Below are 18,684 nucleotides of genomic sequence, written 5' to 3' on the forward strand. Positions count from 1 at the left end.
AACTCATTGTGAGTTTTACTCCATTCAAAGTTGATTTGATCATCACTGGCGTTCCACGGGACTTAAAGTTAGTACTTAAAGCTTTTAAAATGTGTACTCCGTGGTCTGTTTTCAAATGCTTGTGAAGCTTGGTACGGATTAAAACATGCTTATTTATTGTGCACATTTTTTCATATGTACTACATTTATAGAAGTTCTAAGTATAATATATGGTATCCATTGTTATAAAGATATATTCTACACAGGTCAAAAGTTTGCTTACAAAATACTGTCAATGGGAGAAACAGTATGTATTTAAAGAATAATATTTTTAAATTCATATGTTAGATTGTAGATTTAATAGTTGAAATGAAAGTAGGACTTATCTTAGCAAAAATGTGTGTTTTGTTCGACAAGAAATCACGTTTTCAGCTATCTTGTTTTCAATACTTGGTACACAGCTAATATTTGTTTCATACATGATTTATCTCATTTACTGGAAAATATTCGTGATTTAAGTATCTATGTCTTGAAAATTTGATCTAAATGGATGTCTTCCAGTGTTTTGAGGCGCTCATTTTCTAGTTGAATTATTATAAGGCTTTCTGATATCTCGTAAATTGTTTTCAATATAAATTGAAACATAGAATCTTTTTTACACATTAAAATGACAGTATTTTTTTTTAAACGAGTGTACCTTTATATTGTTTTTCTTTAATAGTTATGTGTGTAGTGTCGATTGCCACTATGATAGTGCAATAACTGAAAAATGTAATATTTTAGCGACTGTTTTATATACGGTTTGTTAAATATATAACTGTGATGAAACATAAATAAAACGTTGAAGGAGTTGAAAATATGCAGTATGATATAGTTTATTTAATGTTTTGTTTTCACTTCCTTTGCATTTACTCATGTTGTTGCAGATAGTTGAATTTTAATTTATCCAAATTGTTCTTCAGTGATTCCAGTAATGCAATGACAACAGTTCACATTTTTCTTAAGTGTAACAGTAAGAAAATAACTGTTCAAAATAGTTCGAAAATTAAATTTTTGAAAGGTAATGCAATATAGTAATGTTAGAAAATAAAACATCATCTTAATTTCAATATATAATATATAATTTTTATTACTCTTCGAATAACGAAATTTTTAAAAGTATATATATTTATATATCACACATTAATATCAGCCTTAAAAGTTATTTAAACAAGATATGATTGAAACTGATAGTCAGAATAAACTTGTACATATATAAACCTGATGTTTATAAATCAAGGTACTTCCATTATAACACTTTGAAAACGCAGGGCTGGATGTTCGCTGTAGTTGAAGTGTTATGGGCTAGGTTTGTGGTAATTTCTAGCCATATCCGCTTCGTAGGAAGTTGTCTAGCCCAACAAATCCTCGCGACGTTAGGTCGTAAGTTCCTGAAATAATTCGAAAAGTGCTTGTATTATTAAATGTTTGTAATATAAGCAGCAAGAAGCAATTTATATGGGTTCATAAATTTTGGGCCCATAATATAATATTCCTATATTTTATTAGCAGAGACTGTGTTTCTCTCGCTTGGAATTCCCTATTTGGTGAAAATCATTTCCCAGAAATGAAATTATCAGCTGAATTGGCGAGTTATCAAATTGTACATATCAACAATGAACGTTTCAAATATTAGTGTATATATGAATGTGCTTTATATGCAGGTGAACCATTTATCTTGTAACGCTCTTATAACTTTTAACCCTGAAATACACAGATAATTTCTGTACCTTTTAATAGACAAATAGGTTGCTAGTGAACCCTAACTATTAACTTCATATTTTTATGACTAAATTTAGCAGAAATGTTTTTATTTTAATTCTAACTTGATGTTTAAAGATGACTGAGATTGCTAGTGAAGCACAATTGTTGACACTACTTAAGTAGGGCTATGTTCTAAAAATATACATAAATACAGAATATTGTATTTGTTGTGGAAACAATTTCGCCGTCTCTGTTTCAGCGTTATCTTCAACTTAAGTCACAGTAATTTGCAGTAATTTTCATCAGCAATATCACGTATAGATTTCCAAAGACAATTTAAATTGGGTCCAACAAGTTCACAGCGGCATGACTTTAAAAAATTACAGAACTTCAAATAATAATAATAATATAAAACTCAGCAATACACATATGGAGTACCGGGTAACACGATGTAAATATAAACTAATGTTATGAAGAACTAACTCAAAAATTAATTCAATAAATACATGTCAGCATAATAATAGATCATAATTTTAACTAACATAAGAATGCAGAAAAGGAAGGCATCCCAGAATGTTCAATGCTACTTTCTGTAAGTAAACAAAGAATAGGTGGGATGACATAGCAACACTCTCTATTCCAGGATTAAACTAATACATGGTAATACGCTGAAAGTTTGTATGATGTAAACACCAACAGGGGGAAATTGATCTAATCTGGAATACCACCATCGTAGCAGTGTGGTTTCAAATGACACTACCGATACGTCAGATTATTACATATTTTAAAACTACATTTTAAGCAAAAACTTATAATACCACGTTTATTACTCAGTATCACAAACTAACAAAGATACAGTATCACAAACATCCAGATTTTGAAGGGCTTTACAACAGGAATAACGCAATTAAAGTACCTTAGTGTATAACAACACTATAACCAACATATTTTTTTTTTCGAACAAACAGGAACAATGTTACAGAAGATTGAAAATTTGAAATTTTTGAAAGACTTTTATTAAAAAAAAAAAAAAAAAACATAAATATTACATCTAATTATGTTAAATTGTTTTTAATAGACATCAGGATCACAATTCCGTTTACAGTAATTTGATATCTCGAACTGCTATGAAGCCATGATAAATATTGGTAAAGTTTACATTAGTGTTAAAAAATAAGTGATTTTGAACATTTGTAATTACAACTACCAGAAAATAACTTGATGTTACAGAAAGAAACGAAAATAACAATTATTCTTAAAATTTCCTACAAATACATCATTTTAAGCAGTATATCAATCTCTACCGAATAGTTCCATATCTCCCGAATAGTTTTTAGATGATATATTGCTCTAAACGGCATTATGATCTTTATGTTTTTTGAAATCTATTTAACGTGATTGGATTTGATAGTCATCTAAACATGTTTAAAAAATATAGCTTTCGGGAAAAGTCAGATTGTTTTCGATCTCTTGTAACTTTGTTCCTATTTATTCAAAATGCGACATGTCACGACCGTAGTATCGACAGTAAGGTATTTTGGATATGTATTATTACTCCGTCTCACTTGCATTATTACTGTTGAGTCAATCCATTTTAACTGATCAAGCATGTGCTGCTCGACCATCTCCAAAAATTTTAATTTTTTCATGAATGTTTATCCTATATAAGAGTACTTCAAAACCACAATTAATTATTTTTTACAACATCGCATGGCGACGTAGCGACTGCCGCTATTTTGCGTTTTATCGATTTCAGGCGTTTACGTTTTTTGAATATCTCAGTATGTATTTGTCCTACCAAATTGAAAATTTCTGGACATCTCCAACTTGTGCAGAACTAAAACTTTGCTCTCTTAACATTTTTGCCTAAAACCATGGGGTCATAAGTTTATACTCAAAAATTTGCAGACCTTTAGCTGCTCCCAAAGGCCTAGAAAAAATCGTAAAGTTGGGGAATTATGCCAATTTGGTATATTTCACTGTCCAATATATCCAATGGACCTGGATAAAAAAAAAAAAAATCTGAAATTTTGAGAATAATTACTCCTTAGGTATACCATAACACACAACAAAGCGCGTTTTGTGTTTTTGAGCAGAAGGAGGTAAAAGTATTAAGGAATTATGTCATAGTCTAGGAGATGTTTTGTTCACAAATTCAACTGGAAATTTGTTGTGACGTAAAATAAAGTAAAATGAATGGTTAGTCCAGTCAAAGTTTTCAAGTTCGTTTCTTTCCTCTAGATGTGAAGAATGCCGCTATCAGCAGAAGGCGAGAAAAGCAAAATGTACACTTGACAAAACGTCCGTAAGTACTCATTGCTCTTGCTGCTTGCTATATCAATGATATTCAATCATGTTTATTCTTAACTGTCAACTCATGCACGAGAATGTTGTACCTTCGTTTGATCTACAGTCCCCAGTCAGTATTTACAGCGAGTGAGTGTTCACTGACTGGGGAATGTAGATAAACCGAAAGGACAACATCTCCTGCGTGAGTTACAGTTAAAACAACAATAAACATGACTGAATATCATTGATATAGCAAGCAACAAGAACAATGAGTATTTACGGACGTTTTGTCAAGTATACATTTTGACTTTTCTCGCCTTCTGCTGGTAGCGGCATTCTTCACTAGTGCTGCTGTGGGTGTGATAAGACAGTGAGTCACAACTAGAGGAAAGAAACGAGCTTGAGAACCTTGACTGGACTAACCAATCATCCTAGTTTATTTTACCTCACAACAACGAATTTCCAGTTGAATTTGTGAAAAAAACATCTAGAGTATGACATAATTCCTTAATACTTTGACTCCCTTCTGTTCAAAAGCACAAAACGCGCTTTGTTGTGTGTTATGGTACACTAAAGTTAAAAAAATGAAATCTTTGAGTTTTGCGTTCCACGGTTATGCCGGTCAGGTTAAAGTAGACGATGAAGATGAGAAATGAATGAAATGGTAGAATGAATAAAGTGGAAGGAAACGGGAGAACCCCGAGAAAATTCACGCACACGGTGTTTGTCCACCACAAAGTTCACTTGGCGGAGGCTGGGATAAAACTTGGGACCCCAAACACCAGAGGTGAACGTTCTACCACTGAGCCACCGCGGCCCTCTGGTATACTAAAGGAGTAACTATTCTCAAAGTTTCAGATTTTTTTTATCCAGGCCCATTGGAGATATTGGACAGTGAAATGTACTAAATTGGCATAATTCCCCAACTTTACTATTTTTTCAGGCCTTTGGGAGCAGCTACAGGTCTGCAAATTTTTTGGTATAAACTTATGACCCCGGAGTACATGCACACACAAATTCAGACCTCTACGTCAGTTGCTTCCTCTTCCCAAACATGTCTCCAATGTCCAAAAATGTTGCTACTATAGGCTTTGATTTCACCCCTTTCAAGTGGTTTTAGGCAAAAATGTTAAGAGATCAAAGTTTTAGCTCTGCACAATTCGGAGACATCCAGAAATTTTCAATTTGGCAGGACAAATACATGCTGAGATATTCAAAAGAATGTAAACGCCTGAAATCGAGAAAATGCAAAATGGCGGCAGCCACTGCGTCGCCATGCGATGTAAAAAATAATTAATTGTGGTTTTGAAGTACTCTTATATCGACTTAACATTTCTGAAGAAGAAAAAAAAAAGATTTTTTGAAAAGGTCGAGCGGCAATTTTCCTTTTTTCTCGATCACTTAGCATGGATTGACCCTCTTGTAGTGGACTACAACATTTGGATGTCTGTGATATTGTATCTTCATTAGTTTGTAACACTGGTTAAGAAACATGCTATAGGTTTAATATGTACGTTGGAAATATGTAATAATCTGATGTAGTATTATATTTTTTAAAAAAATACATTTTTCATGTTGGGCGGAAAACGCCTACTTTCAGAGTTATAAACCGCTGAAAGTTCGAGAAAACTATTTTTGAAATGTCCTGATTTCAATGACATGGGACCTATATGCAGGATGTTTCAGTGAATTAGTCCTCTTTTTACTTTATTACTGTAACAAAACGAATTAACATATACAAATAACCAAAACATCACTGTAAAGTGTACTGTTCTAAGTTTCATTAATAGAGAACAGAATGTATGGCTAGTTCAATGTGTCCCCCATCACTGTTACGAACTTAGAGCATGCAAATCGTGAAATTGTGCTGGAAAACCCGTCTATCGACAAGTATGCGGCATCAATGATTGCCGTCAGCAAATCTTGCAGTGTACGAGGAACCCTAGCGGACAATATTTCTTTCAGGAATCCGCATAAGTAAAAATCGCAGGGGCTCAAGTCAGGGATGGTAAATGGCCAGGAAAATCCGTAATCAAAGAACGCCGGAAATCGATTTGACACCACTTCAATGTGATCACCGAATTCACGTGCGAACATCTCCCTCTTAACACGGTTAACGTTCGTCAGCTCTGAAATACATGAATTTTGTTAGGGAACATCTGCAGATCTTGCCGAAGAATACACCAAGAGCTGATCAACCATACATTATTTTCCACAAACAAACGTGTCGACGATTTCTTCGTTGGAGAGTCCACAACACTGCGACGAATTGCCTCGATATTTCCATGTGTGCAAACGCGTAATTTGCTTCCGCCTTTTTTCTTTCGTGTCACGTTTCTCGTGGCACGGAATTGCTTCCCAAACCCTTTGCTTGAAGTTTTATCCGGAGCACATAAACACTTATATTCCTTTCTAAATATTCTCTGCACGGTAGTGGGCGATTTCGTTTCAAGATACCACTGTATAGATAATTTATAGTAGATGATTTGATTAATAGATAATTTATAGTTAATAATAATTTAATACTATATCAATTGAGCAAAAAGTTCTCCCGGTCAGTTATATTGGAATTAGGTTACAAACATCTTTGCTACATATTACAGCGTCTTTAGGATAAAATACAGTGAAACCTGTCTATGTTGGCCACCATTGATTACATCGAAAAGTGGCCAACTTAGACAGGTGGCCAACTTACAGAAAATAAGTGTGATTTGTGTATTTTTAGAATAGGATTTCTAGTATTACTTGATTGTAAAATTTTAATAAGCAGTGGCACGACAGCTACTTATAAATAATGTATATAGAGTAATCATAAAAATATACACTACTAGAAAATATTACTATAGTATGCAAGAGCGCCGATTTCTCTGTAAATTGGGGGGGGGGTCAAATGCAGAAGGTACCGGTATATATATGAAGATTTTAAGACAAATCGCACTCAAATTATACCAAATATTGTATACTCATAAATAAAATAGGGGCCACATGAGCTTTGGGGGGGGAGGATCGGTCCCCCAGGATTGGCGCTCTTGATAGTATGTTTAATATATATGCATACCTTTCTCTTCCTGAAAACTAGTCTGGTACATTGGATTATTCGGTTTGAAAACACAATAACACAAACAACCATGAAATAGAAATGTATGTACGCAGTTTACTAAAATTGATATTATAGCACACTGAGTTATTCAGATTGAAAACAAGAAAAGCTAAGTTATAAATTGAGAAATTAATATGCAATTTATATGTCTTCTTTTCAGTTGTTACTGAATGGTGGTTCATTCTAGACATATTTGCTTTATTCTTTTTGGCAGATATGCACATTCTAATATTGTAGTTAACTACCTCTTATTAATGAACTAATAGAACTGTTTCCCTCGGAGCAAAAGATGTTTTGAGAAAATCTTGAGGGAATTCATATCTCAAAACCTCCGCTACCTTTTGACATCCAGTCAGGTGCCAATAAATGACAATTGAGCTTTAACCTTGAGAATTTTCCGGAATTACTAAAGTTTCTCACTGATGAAAGGAGCCGATATAGCTAATGGTTTTACCAAAACAGACAGGGTAAACAAATACGTACGACCATTTCCTGAATTCCTGTACGTGCTTTTTCTTAGTCACATCTTCCTTTACCACCCTTTTATGAAGGTAGTGTTCTGGCCATTGACCTCCAAGAACAAATCGTGCGAATCTATGCTTCTTTGTGCCCAGTCACAAATACAGAACATCTGCCTCTCATATGGGAATTCGAAAGAGTTAAGAAAAATAACAAAATTGTATTTTTCGTGGCCAAGATACGCAGGCAAATTTATCATTATCATCATAGGGTAAACATTGCTTCAGTGTGGCCAACTTCCAAGATAGACAAGTGGCCAACTTATAGAGTAGTAAGTAACGAATGTCTTATGGGAAAATGCAGGTTCAAGACGAACTAGGCCAAGATAAGCAGGTGGCCAACTTAGAGAGGTGGCCAAGTTGACAGGTTTCACTGTAGTAGTTTCATTATTACAGAGAATAAATACACATTACATAACAAAGAAAGTGGTTCAGTTTATATCGAAGTGAATTAGTACGCCACTGACATCTGGGAACATACTGTGACAGCGAGGATAAGGACCGTTGCAACTTTGTTATTGTCGGCAAGGTTTCCCGCATGGATTTACGGTTGTTACAGGATTCAATTGCTGATAAATCAGGTTGATAAAAATGTGAAAGCGAATGCAAGATGATTATAGAAATCCATTATAGCACCTATCTTTCGGATCAGCATACCATAATTGTAGGTGCGGACGCCAACCAAGTGAGAATCCATGTGGACAAGGCTTCAAGTCATACTGTTTATTCTGTGTTTTTTATCAGGAAATAGATCGGAAATTAGGAATTCATGTCATTTTCTTGCATGACATGCTTGAAAGAGGCCCGATATTAGTCCAATAGATTTCTTCCTCGATCTCTTGAAAATACCTTTTTAATCTCGGTGTCTGCATATTTCGCTGGTCTCTAGAAAGATTGCAAGGAGGAGTGGAACCTGAATTCTCTTGCCCGTGCTTCGGCAGAGTTCGCTTCAATGGATACTTCGATGTCAATCGATAGTCCACTGTGCTGGGCATCAAATAGGATACCATCAGTGTTGGTGGCGAGGTGTTCTGTAAGGTAAGTATTCTTCAAAACAGGTCCGATATCAATTGAGCAACCTTCTGTAGTTTGAATGTTATTACTGCGAAGGATTGGGAAGTAAGGGTAGTAATTTCAGCGGTCTTCTCCGAGATTTTATTTCAGTTCGTTTGCCTTTACGGCGATACTCACACTCGCTCACTAATATTGTATCAATACACGCCAAGAGAACAAGAGTGATGAATTCCCTGACGTCACGAGATAAAAGTCTAGCAGAGGTGGCAACTTTGAAGTTCTTTCGTGAGATCAACGAGATTTTTTTTAAAAAAAGAGGTTTAGGTATTCAAGGTATTACGTAAAAGAGGGGAACAACATATGAAATTTCTCTTCACATTCTTCATCTATTACGATTTGTCTTCCTTCTCCTCTTTTCACATTTTCAATAACGTGAGTAATAACTTCAGCACAGGAGAGTTATATCAATATTATAAAGATATCGTTATTTTTTAAAAAACTCAGCAACTAAAAGGTAAGTTAGTGATCTTTTTTTGCAACAAAAACATTCATATTAAAACCCTTGAAACTACCATGGAGTAAATTAACACAGAATATAAATGGAAGCACCCCAACGTAAGCTAAACTTTTAACTTAAAACACAGATACAACTGCGAACATTAATTAATTTTTTTCGTTTAACTTCTCACGTTATGCATCGAGGATAAGGGAGACGGTGATAGTGAATGAAATGATAGAATGAAGAAATTGGGAGAATCCACACATAGAATGTGCGTAGCACAAAGTCCACTTGGTGCGAGCTGGAATTGAACCAGAAACCCACCACACTAAAATGAACGCTCTACCACTGAGCCACTGTGGCCCCATACATTACGAGGGGAGGCTGGAAAGTTCATGAAACATTTCTAACCCTTGCAAATAGATCTTGTCCTGCTATGCAAACCAGTCCTCCACTTCCGCAGTGAGTGTTTCATCGGATGGAAAATGTTTGTCTTTGAGATGTTTTTCGAGATGTGGAAGAGGTGATAGTCGGAGGGAGCCAGATCAGCTGAGTACACAGGTGAAGCCCAGATCCACTAGAAATTGCATGGTTTGATGATTCTTGTGAGAGGGTGCATTGTCCTGGAGAAACTGAACACCACTGCTCACTTTTCCTCGACGTTTTTTTCTTCAGAGCCTCCTTCAGCTCAATCAAATAATTGGAATAAAACCCAGCATTGATGGTTTCACCCTTTTTAAGATATTTGATAAGGATGACACCGTCTTTATCCCAAAACACCAATGCAAGCATCTTCCAGCTGATCTTTGGCTTCGGAACTTCTTCGGTCGAGGAGATCCACTGTAGGGCCACTCCATGGATTGCTGTTTAGTCTCTGGATCATAGTAGTGCAGCCATGTTTCATCTACTGTCACCAGACTGCGCATGAACTCACCAGAGTTTTGAAACTTTTCCAAAATTTCCTGTGACATCTGCATCCGTGTTCTCTTCTGGTCAGCATTCAAACATTTTGGGATCCATTTGGCACTGACCTTCCGCATGTCGAAATACTTTGCTATTGTGACATCCACACGCTCACGCGATATTCCCACATACGTAGCAATGTTTTTGATCGATATGCGCCTATCTTCCATGATCATGTCATGCACTTTGTGTATGTTTTCCGTGGTCGCTGCACTTGAAGGCCAGCCTGAGCGAGGTTCATCTTCAATCTCACGATAACCAGTCTTATAACGCCTCACCGACTTCGCTACTTTTATATATCCAGGAGCGTATTCCCCAAAGTATCTTGCAAAGTTTTATGAATTTCCTAGAGGATTTGTCTTGCAGCACAAAAACTTGATGACACTGCGAAACTCATTCTTCTCGAATTCCCTTAAATCCTCCACCATATCTTCTTACAAAACTTTAAGTTTTACGTCCCACGATTATGTCGGTTAGGCTAAAGGAGATGGTGATAATGAGAGATGAGTGAAATGGTGGAATGAAGAAAGTAGGAGGAAACGGGAGAACCCCGAGAAAACCCACGCACACGGTGTTTGTCCACCACAAAGTTCACTTGGCGGGGGCTGGGATCGAACCAGGGACCCCTAGCACCAGAGGTGAACGCTCTTCCACTGAGCCACCGCGGCCCCTCTTACAAAACTTGTAACAAAGGAAATAACAATGATAAAATGATCATATACGGGATGAGAGGTTTACAATATATAGCCTCTCTAATGACTACAATGATATGTTTCCATTATTATTTCTTCTTGGTGATTTCATGAATTTTCCAGCCCTCTCCCCTTCGTAATTCATGTACATCTGTGCAAAATTTATTTCTATTTCCGAAAAAAAACATTCGAATATAATAATACATGCATATTGTTTACATTAATAAAAGATTGCCTGACGAACGTTTTGATGGGTTCAAAATCGTCGAAGGGAAGTTGTAAACTTATAGGGCCTCATGCAGAGTCGTTTTGACGCGTGATTAGTACCATACTAAAGAGTTCGACTAACATAAGTTTCCTGCTGTAGTGAGGCCTTTAGTATGGTGCTAATCATTCGTCAAAACGACTCTGCATAAGGCGGATAGTGTCTTTGTGCCGCAGAGTAGGTCCAGCATGTTAAGGCTTAAGTTAGCTTAGGATAGAATGATTGATTAGTTTAGTTTAGGTTAGGGTCGAAATCTCTGGACTTACTTTGCAAAACTTACAGTTTTCCTTTACGGTAACGAAATATCCTTGTTTTATTTTTCTCCAATATACAGGGTGGCCCAAAACTAGGTATACAGCCCCGTACTGACAGTTCATGGCATTTTATATGATTTTCTTATTGTTATCCATCCAGGTAGTGACGTAGTGTCTTTATTATTTGTTCTTAATCTCTTCACTCATACCTTAAGTTTGGAACAGACAGAAGCAAATAAACTAATTATCTTAATAAACTAAAATGTCATACTTTGTAGGACTGTGCACCTACTTTTGGGGCATCCTGTATATTCGCTTATTATATTTAGAATACACGTCTGACAGTCAGGTTTTTACTTGACTAGGGCTGCCAGATTTTTAGAGGAAAACTTTACAAAGAAAGGAAAATACGTGATATTCTGAATTTACTTTTAACAAACACATGCATGATTTCACATAGTAACGTAGAATATTTTACTCAAAAATGAAAACTGCGACAGTTTCATTTAAAATAATTATAACACAAGACAGTATATTACGCTGCCTGGTGGGAACTCACGAAGTTCGGATTTCACATTAAGCTGTAGACCTTTGTCTAATATATCCGCGATGCTGATAGGGACGCTAAACTCAAATCCAACCATGATACGTAAATCTTTGTTGCTTTTACTTATATTTTAATGAAGATTTTGTATCTCTTTTGATAATCCTACATCTTTCTTTTGAGTTTAAAAACTCCTTGCAGGACATATAGAAATCCACAACCTCTTTAGAGTTTCGATACTGCTTTTATTAGTTCACAGTAGGTTTTGTTCCTGTCACCAATATATCACGATCGATCGAAACCACGATATGATCGAAATGCTGTTGACAGATGAATGCTAAGATGTTAAAACCAAACTATTTTTGAAAATAAAATTGAGAAGCCAGGTAGATGGTAGATAAAAATGCTACCTGTTATTTTTTTTCTATAAATATTAACAAGGGATGTATGCGAACCGCGACAACTAGATATTTATGAAAATTGGTACCCTGACCAATTGTAGATCGCCAATCCATGTGGTGATAGTCACTCAGTACGGAAATGCCTTGTTTACCCGCTACGTATAATATATATACCACACAGTGATATGTTGAGTCTGTGCCGAATTATACCCTAAAAACACCGGAAAAAGGCATAAAATAAAAAATATGTATAGGTAACCTGATACCTACGGGAGGGGGACCGTGACCAAGAATATGGCAGCAGTGTCACACAAACAGTATTCCCACCCCAACACACTTATAGTTTTTCAAATAGAACGTATACTATTTCATGGCATTAAAAAAATTGGCATAAAACGTGAAAGAAACTAAGAAAATGGTGGGTTATCAGTGTTGTCAAGTAAGAGAAATACGAGACTCTAAAGCTGATAAATTATGGGGCCCGTACAGAGACACGAACAAATGTACACCGACAACAAGATTGCAGAAGGAAGAAATGTACAGTAGGGAGTAAACCACAGCATCCAGTGACTAACGTGCTTGATGCTTCATATCGAGTGTGCGGCTAGGGCAAGAAATGTACGTATTTTGCCACACTATTTATATTTTTTCTGTTGCGTGTATTGGTGTATTATGTTAAAACATTTTGCGCCTGTATATTCACTGTATTTTGTCTTTGTCGTTGTCTCATATGTTAATGTTTCCTATACTCTGTGAACGGCACATGAACTGTGTTTCGATTTGTTTTACATAATTAATTTTTGCGAGAATGTATGAATATTTTTACCATTTAATTAGGGATTTGCATATGAAGTTTAATGGAATTTGCATACGTATCAGCAGGAGCATGTATCTTTTATTGGTATTTTTATGTATATATATTGTTTATTTTGAATATGTAATTTGAACATTAACTAACATCGGATTGGAGCAATGATATTTTAATAATATTTAATATTGATTTCGAAGAAGACAGAACATTCTATAGTTTAGATACGTTTTTTTTTCTGGCAGAGAAGCAGTGAAGGCCTTACAAAAAAAACTTAAAGAAAGCTTGTATTCCTAACGGAGCCTTGGTCTCCCACGTCGTGGGAAGATATAGGAATCAAGGTAACCATCTTTATATGGGTAGAATTCCTATGAGCTCCAATGTTCGCATATATGGATAGCTAGTCTCACTTCATAGGATAGTTGTAGATAGGAGCATACACTGCCACTACAGCGACACAGAGTCCGCAAATACAATGCTCTCCAAAGTAATAAAATTTTTAGCGTATCTATGAGAGAATCCAGGATACAAAGAGGTGCTAGTTTTTCAAGACACACCTACTTTTAGCATGTTAGTCTCTAGAAGCGTCCCTTGGTCAACGAACTACCGTCAGAGAAAGGGAAGTTGACAAATTCAAACTTGTGGACGAGTCCACTTGAGTCATAGTGATAGTCGTTTAGAGCTCTGTTTGTAGTAGTACAGTGACATCCGCAAGATGTCTCTGTTAAAAGATTGCTTCGTCTGCTCCGCTGATACATGATTTGTTATGATAGTATGTGCAATGTTATGTATTTTGGTTATGTAAATAAACTTTCTGGGTGTTCCCGTAGTTTTAGATATATTTAGCTCGATATATATTTTGATTACTACAAAAGGCTTGTACTAATGTCAGTTGTGGGCCTAGTTGATGGTTGTGGGAAGTATTCAAAAGACGAACACACACCTCAGTTTTTTTTTTAAACATTGACGAAATTCCCTACTGTTGCAAGAGAGAAGAGAACTCTCAAATAGTTTTATTAAGATTATTTTGCTGTGTTAGGCTACGACAGCCTTGGTTAGGGTTCATTTAATATGTTAGCATCGTGTGTAGCTTATTTAAATTGTGTAATTAATATGAGTTATCAAATAATAAGCAAAATCCTTCAATGCATCAGTTTCAGTAATTTGCAATATTCAATGTCACTTGAACAAACAGTTCCGGGTGTCGCCACTAGGTGGTATCACCTGTCAAGTTGTGTACGTCAACCTGTCAAGTGACCAAGTGTAAATAATTTTGGTGTTTATTTTAATTTTTCTATTAAATACAGCACAGTGTGAGTGAGTGTCATACACTAAATGAAAGCTTGATAAATAAGCTATCAAACACACATAGTGACTATTAATGATGTAATTGAAGTGAGTTACAAATTGCAAAAGAATATGAAAAAGTGTTGACTACCGAAATATCTAGGTCATGGGAAGCCTACAGGTGAGTGACATACCTCCCACACCTATTTCGAGTGAAGCGGGCTATAATGGTTTGGCCCAACCCAAAGTTGGAGCGAACAATGAACCTGGAGGTAAATAAAACATTACGGGACACATCCAGAAAGACAGTTGCTTCTTGGATCGTGAATCGTGTACATCGGACACGAAATTCGGAGTTGTTGTTTTAACCGCCAGTTATTTGAAATCTGATAATCGACATTAGTCGCGGTCAGCCTTGTGTTGAAAATGACAGTGAGTTAATTTCAAAGCATATACATAGTGCGTGTGTTTTATTAAATGAGCACTAAAAGCTAAGTTACCGCCAGTTTATCTTCGTTAACGCTGAACTCATATTCTTGTGGTGGAATGAGAGCGTAGGAGATACTGCTAACATTTACCAAAGTGCGGTTTGCGGAAATGTCTGCAAGGTGATTTTATATTAATTCAAACAGGTGCAAAGGGTTACGAGTGTGAAGAGACAATGCTTCCACGTATATTTTGTGAAGTGCTTCGCACAAGTTTTAACTTTTGCAGTTTTACGTCATACGCCGTATCACCTGTTAATGTTGTTTGCAGTTAGGTACAGTATTGGTAAAGACAAACTCTGTGCCTGACGCTTTAGGCAAGCACCAATACTAAAATACCGTTCAGTGTATTTAAATGCCGTTTAATACAAGAGACTGAGCCTTTACACTTGTATAAATTAGGCGCGTTTAGTGTCATATAATTTCAGTGCGCCATATAATGGAAGGCTAGTGTGAACTTTCAGCAGATATTCAGCTATTTCACTAGTCCCATCGCACAGAGGTCTACCACAGAACCGCCGCTAATGCAGCAGAACTCCAAAGTTAGAGGGAGTACGACTGGTGGAAGAGTATAGCAGCACGACAGGAGAAGACGGAGAATGGTCGCCGAAAACGGAAGAAATACTACAAGGAAGTGTATACAATAGTGAAAGGCAGAGACACTGCAAGTGAGAAGATATTGGCGCAACAACAAAACCGTGCACGAACAATTAAAAATGAGAGCTCAGAAAGTGTGATAAAAATTTCAAAGATAAATATTTTTATTAATTTTTTTTTAGGTCTCATTGTGAGACCGTGCGCGCGCGTGTGCTTCTGTACATCACAATATTTTGTGCATCTGATATATTGAAGTGGTGCATTAAAAGGATAACCACTGGAATTTTGAACTTCTTTTCTTGAATGCAGTATGGCCGTGAGGTATGTGTTACCCTTTTTGTCTCTTTGTTTCCTTTTTAGGCCAGAAGCTGGGTCTATCAATGGATTGTGAAAGCGATGTGCGTATCTTGGGTATCTTTCACATGCAGGATGGGTGTTAAAACCACAGATTACCTGAAAACTAGAGTTTCATGCTAAAGAGAATCTTGTTTTGCTTTTCAAAATTTAATTTGATTCAACTTAAGACTCTACCGACTGAACTAAATTTAGTAAATTAACTTTGTGACTGGAGGTTGCATTAATTTAAAGTAATTTTCAGACTACATATAAAGTCTCCTCCAACATTTCCATTCTAGCATAGTAATTAGATTTTGTTAATTTTATTCATATTATGCAGTCTTCCTTCCTCCCGTTCACAAAGAACTTGGCTGCCGTGCGCGTGGGGCTCGGCACACACACCATCCTGGATGCATGTTTTATAGAAATGTCCCTTGCTAAATTTTGTTTTCAATATTAAAGGTTATGGCAAAAGAATTAAATTAAGTCTTGTTTATCATTTGTCTGTTCATTGGAATTTGTTGCCACAAACATGAAAGGTACCCAACGTTTTCACGATAATTTAGTACAAGCCAGACGCGGATGTCAGTAGATGTTTTTTTCTTTCAGGTTGTCGCGCTGCCATCCAGAAAGTTTACCATTTATGTGTGTATTATTGTTGTGTGTCATATGCATTTATTATTTTGAAGTGTATTGAAAGTTTCTAAACCTTTTGGAGGGGAATACTATTTAGAGAAGTTAGGCATATTAGAGCACATATTTGTTTACTAGAACTCATAATCACATTCATGGTAATAACGCGGACGCAAGCTAAGGCGATGGAAGGCTCTGCAGGCGACAGTGTAATTAACGAACAATTTGCGCAAGTCATGGAGTTTCCATCGGAGTCTCAGGACACCGAGAGCGATTCTGTAGGCAATGTAAACACCTCTCTCCAGGAAGTAGTTCCGCCTGGAGAAGGCACCGTTAGTAATGAAAGGGCGAATGAATCGGAGCAGGTTAAGGAACCGGTTCCTAGCACCTCAGCGCAAGTCACATTTGTAACTGACCCGTGTCTCGCGTCACTTTTTTACATGTTAAGGGAGATATCTGATAAGCTCGAAAAACAGGAAAAAAACAAGAATCACAAGAAAAGAAACAGGAGAAGTCACTTTTAGAAATTGCGAATAAGTTAGAAAATCAAGAAAAGAAGCAGGAGATATCACTTTTAGAAATTTCAAAGAAGTTAGAAAACCAGGAGAAAAATTTAGAAAAGCAAGAAAGGGTACATGAAAGAACATTAGAGGAGTTAGCAAGTAGGCAGGAGAACTCTAGTAGAGCGATGCTAGAGAGGTTAGAGGCTGTTGAGAAGCAGATCACTGCCAGTTTTTGGCATGAAATGCTTCAGAATGTGACAGAGCTAGAGGCAAGGATCGATTCCTCAGCGGAAGCTCTGGAATCCAAGATCGCAGCATCCTGCCAAGAACTAAAGACGTCAGTTGAAGCAACCGAGAACAGGATCAGTGAATTGGAGGTACACACTGAAAACAAGATAGGCGAGATTTCTGAGGTCCTTGGTTCAGACCTCGCTCAGGTCTCTCGGGATGTCAGCCATTTACGTGGTGACATGGAGAGAGTGGGGGAAAATGTAGCCGCCGTTTCTAGCGAAATAGACCGAGTGAAGGCAACAGTGGATAGTTCAGTGGGTCATTTGCAATCGAAGTTACGTAGAGCAGAACTGAGATGGGAGGAACAGCTGGAACTGTTAAAGGAGTCGGTGAGAGAAAACGGTTCCAGCTATCAAAACACAGCCTCTTTCTCGCATGAGAGAGTCGACACGCCGGTCGCTGGACCGAGCCATGCAAGACAGTTCCCTGAGCTCCCCAGGCGTGAGCACTCAGATGAGCAGGCTGCCCCTCCTCCTCAAAACATCAACAACAACAATAGTAGTAATGGTAGTGTGGCTACTTGCCAGGTAGCGTCGGCATTAGGACTACTACACAGAGATCTGTCTCTTCCTGTTTTTAGAGGAGGCGAATCGGAAGTGCAGGCCCACAACTTTCTTGTGGAATTGGAAAATTATTTCGATCTTACGGGTGTACCAGAGGAGAGACGGCTGGCATTTTCTTCCCACTGCTTTCGTGGCATCTCACGTCAATGGGTACAAGTCACGCTGAAGAAATGCAACACGTATCAGGATCTTGTTAGGCATTTCAAGGACGCTTATCTCAGCGAAGAAAAACTTGCTAATCTCCGCGCCTCCATTTTGACGTCACGCTTTGAGACACGAGGCAATAAGAAACCGACGGAATACTTGTTGGAGTTGCTACACACCAACAGTATTCTCGAACCCCCTTTACCTCCACAGGTACTTTTGAGAGTTTTACCAAGACAATTGCCATTCTCTATCTATAGATGCATCGTTTCATCGAAACCTCGCACTATAGATGAGTTGTTAAATATTGTTGGTGAGCTGCAGTCCACGTACCAGCCACCAAGTAACAACAATAGGAGGGGAATAAATACACTTACAGTAGAGGAAGAAAAAGAAGAAACAGGACGATCTTCACCCCCCCACGAAACAGTAGGCCAAGTAACCCCACTAGAGACAGAAGGTTCCACAGGGACAATGGGCCTTATCACAATAGGGGTACGAGAAGAGGCAATAGCAAGAGAAATAATAGTAACAATGGCAATTGGCGTTCGAGAAATTCCAGTGGTCAGTCTCGTGACACTGGAGGTTCTCGAACAGGAAATCAGAACAATCGGGGGCAAAGATGTGGAAGGAATAGGGGTCGTGGAAACACGCAGCCACGCGAGAACAATCGCAACAATGACTATGCGGCGGAGGTTAATCAGCTCCGAATTCATGACGAAAGGACTGCACAGTCCTCGAGACAAGTCTCGTCTCGAGGCAACTCACGTGCGAAC

The 18,684-nt window shown here is 37.3% G+C and overlaps 1 protein-coding gene across 1 annotated transcript in view; it reads right to left on the minus strand.

Moving 5' to 3' along the window:
* Window positions 1-1,078: 1,078 nt before the first annotated feature.
* Window positions 1,079-18,684, minus strand: part of LOC145674622 (uncharacterized) — an 86,338-nt gene continuing 68,732 nt past the window's right edge. The window contains exon 3 of the mRNA XM_081744839.1: window positions 1,079-1,409. Within this exon, the coding sequence (XP_081600965.1) occupies window positions 1,342-1,409 (68 nt within the window). The 3' untranslated portion in view covers window positions 1,079-1,341. The remainder of the gene's footprint in view (window positions 1,410-18,684) is intronic.

This window comes from Thermobia domestica, chromosome 2 (genome assembly GCF_964235325.1).
Source record: "Thermobia domestica chromosome 2, izTheDome1.hap1.1, whole genome shotgun sequence".
Classification (NCBI taxonomy): Eukaryota; Metazoa; Arthropoda; class Insecta; order Zygentoma; family Lepismatidae; genus Thermobia; species Thermobia domestica.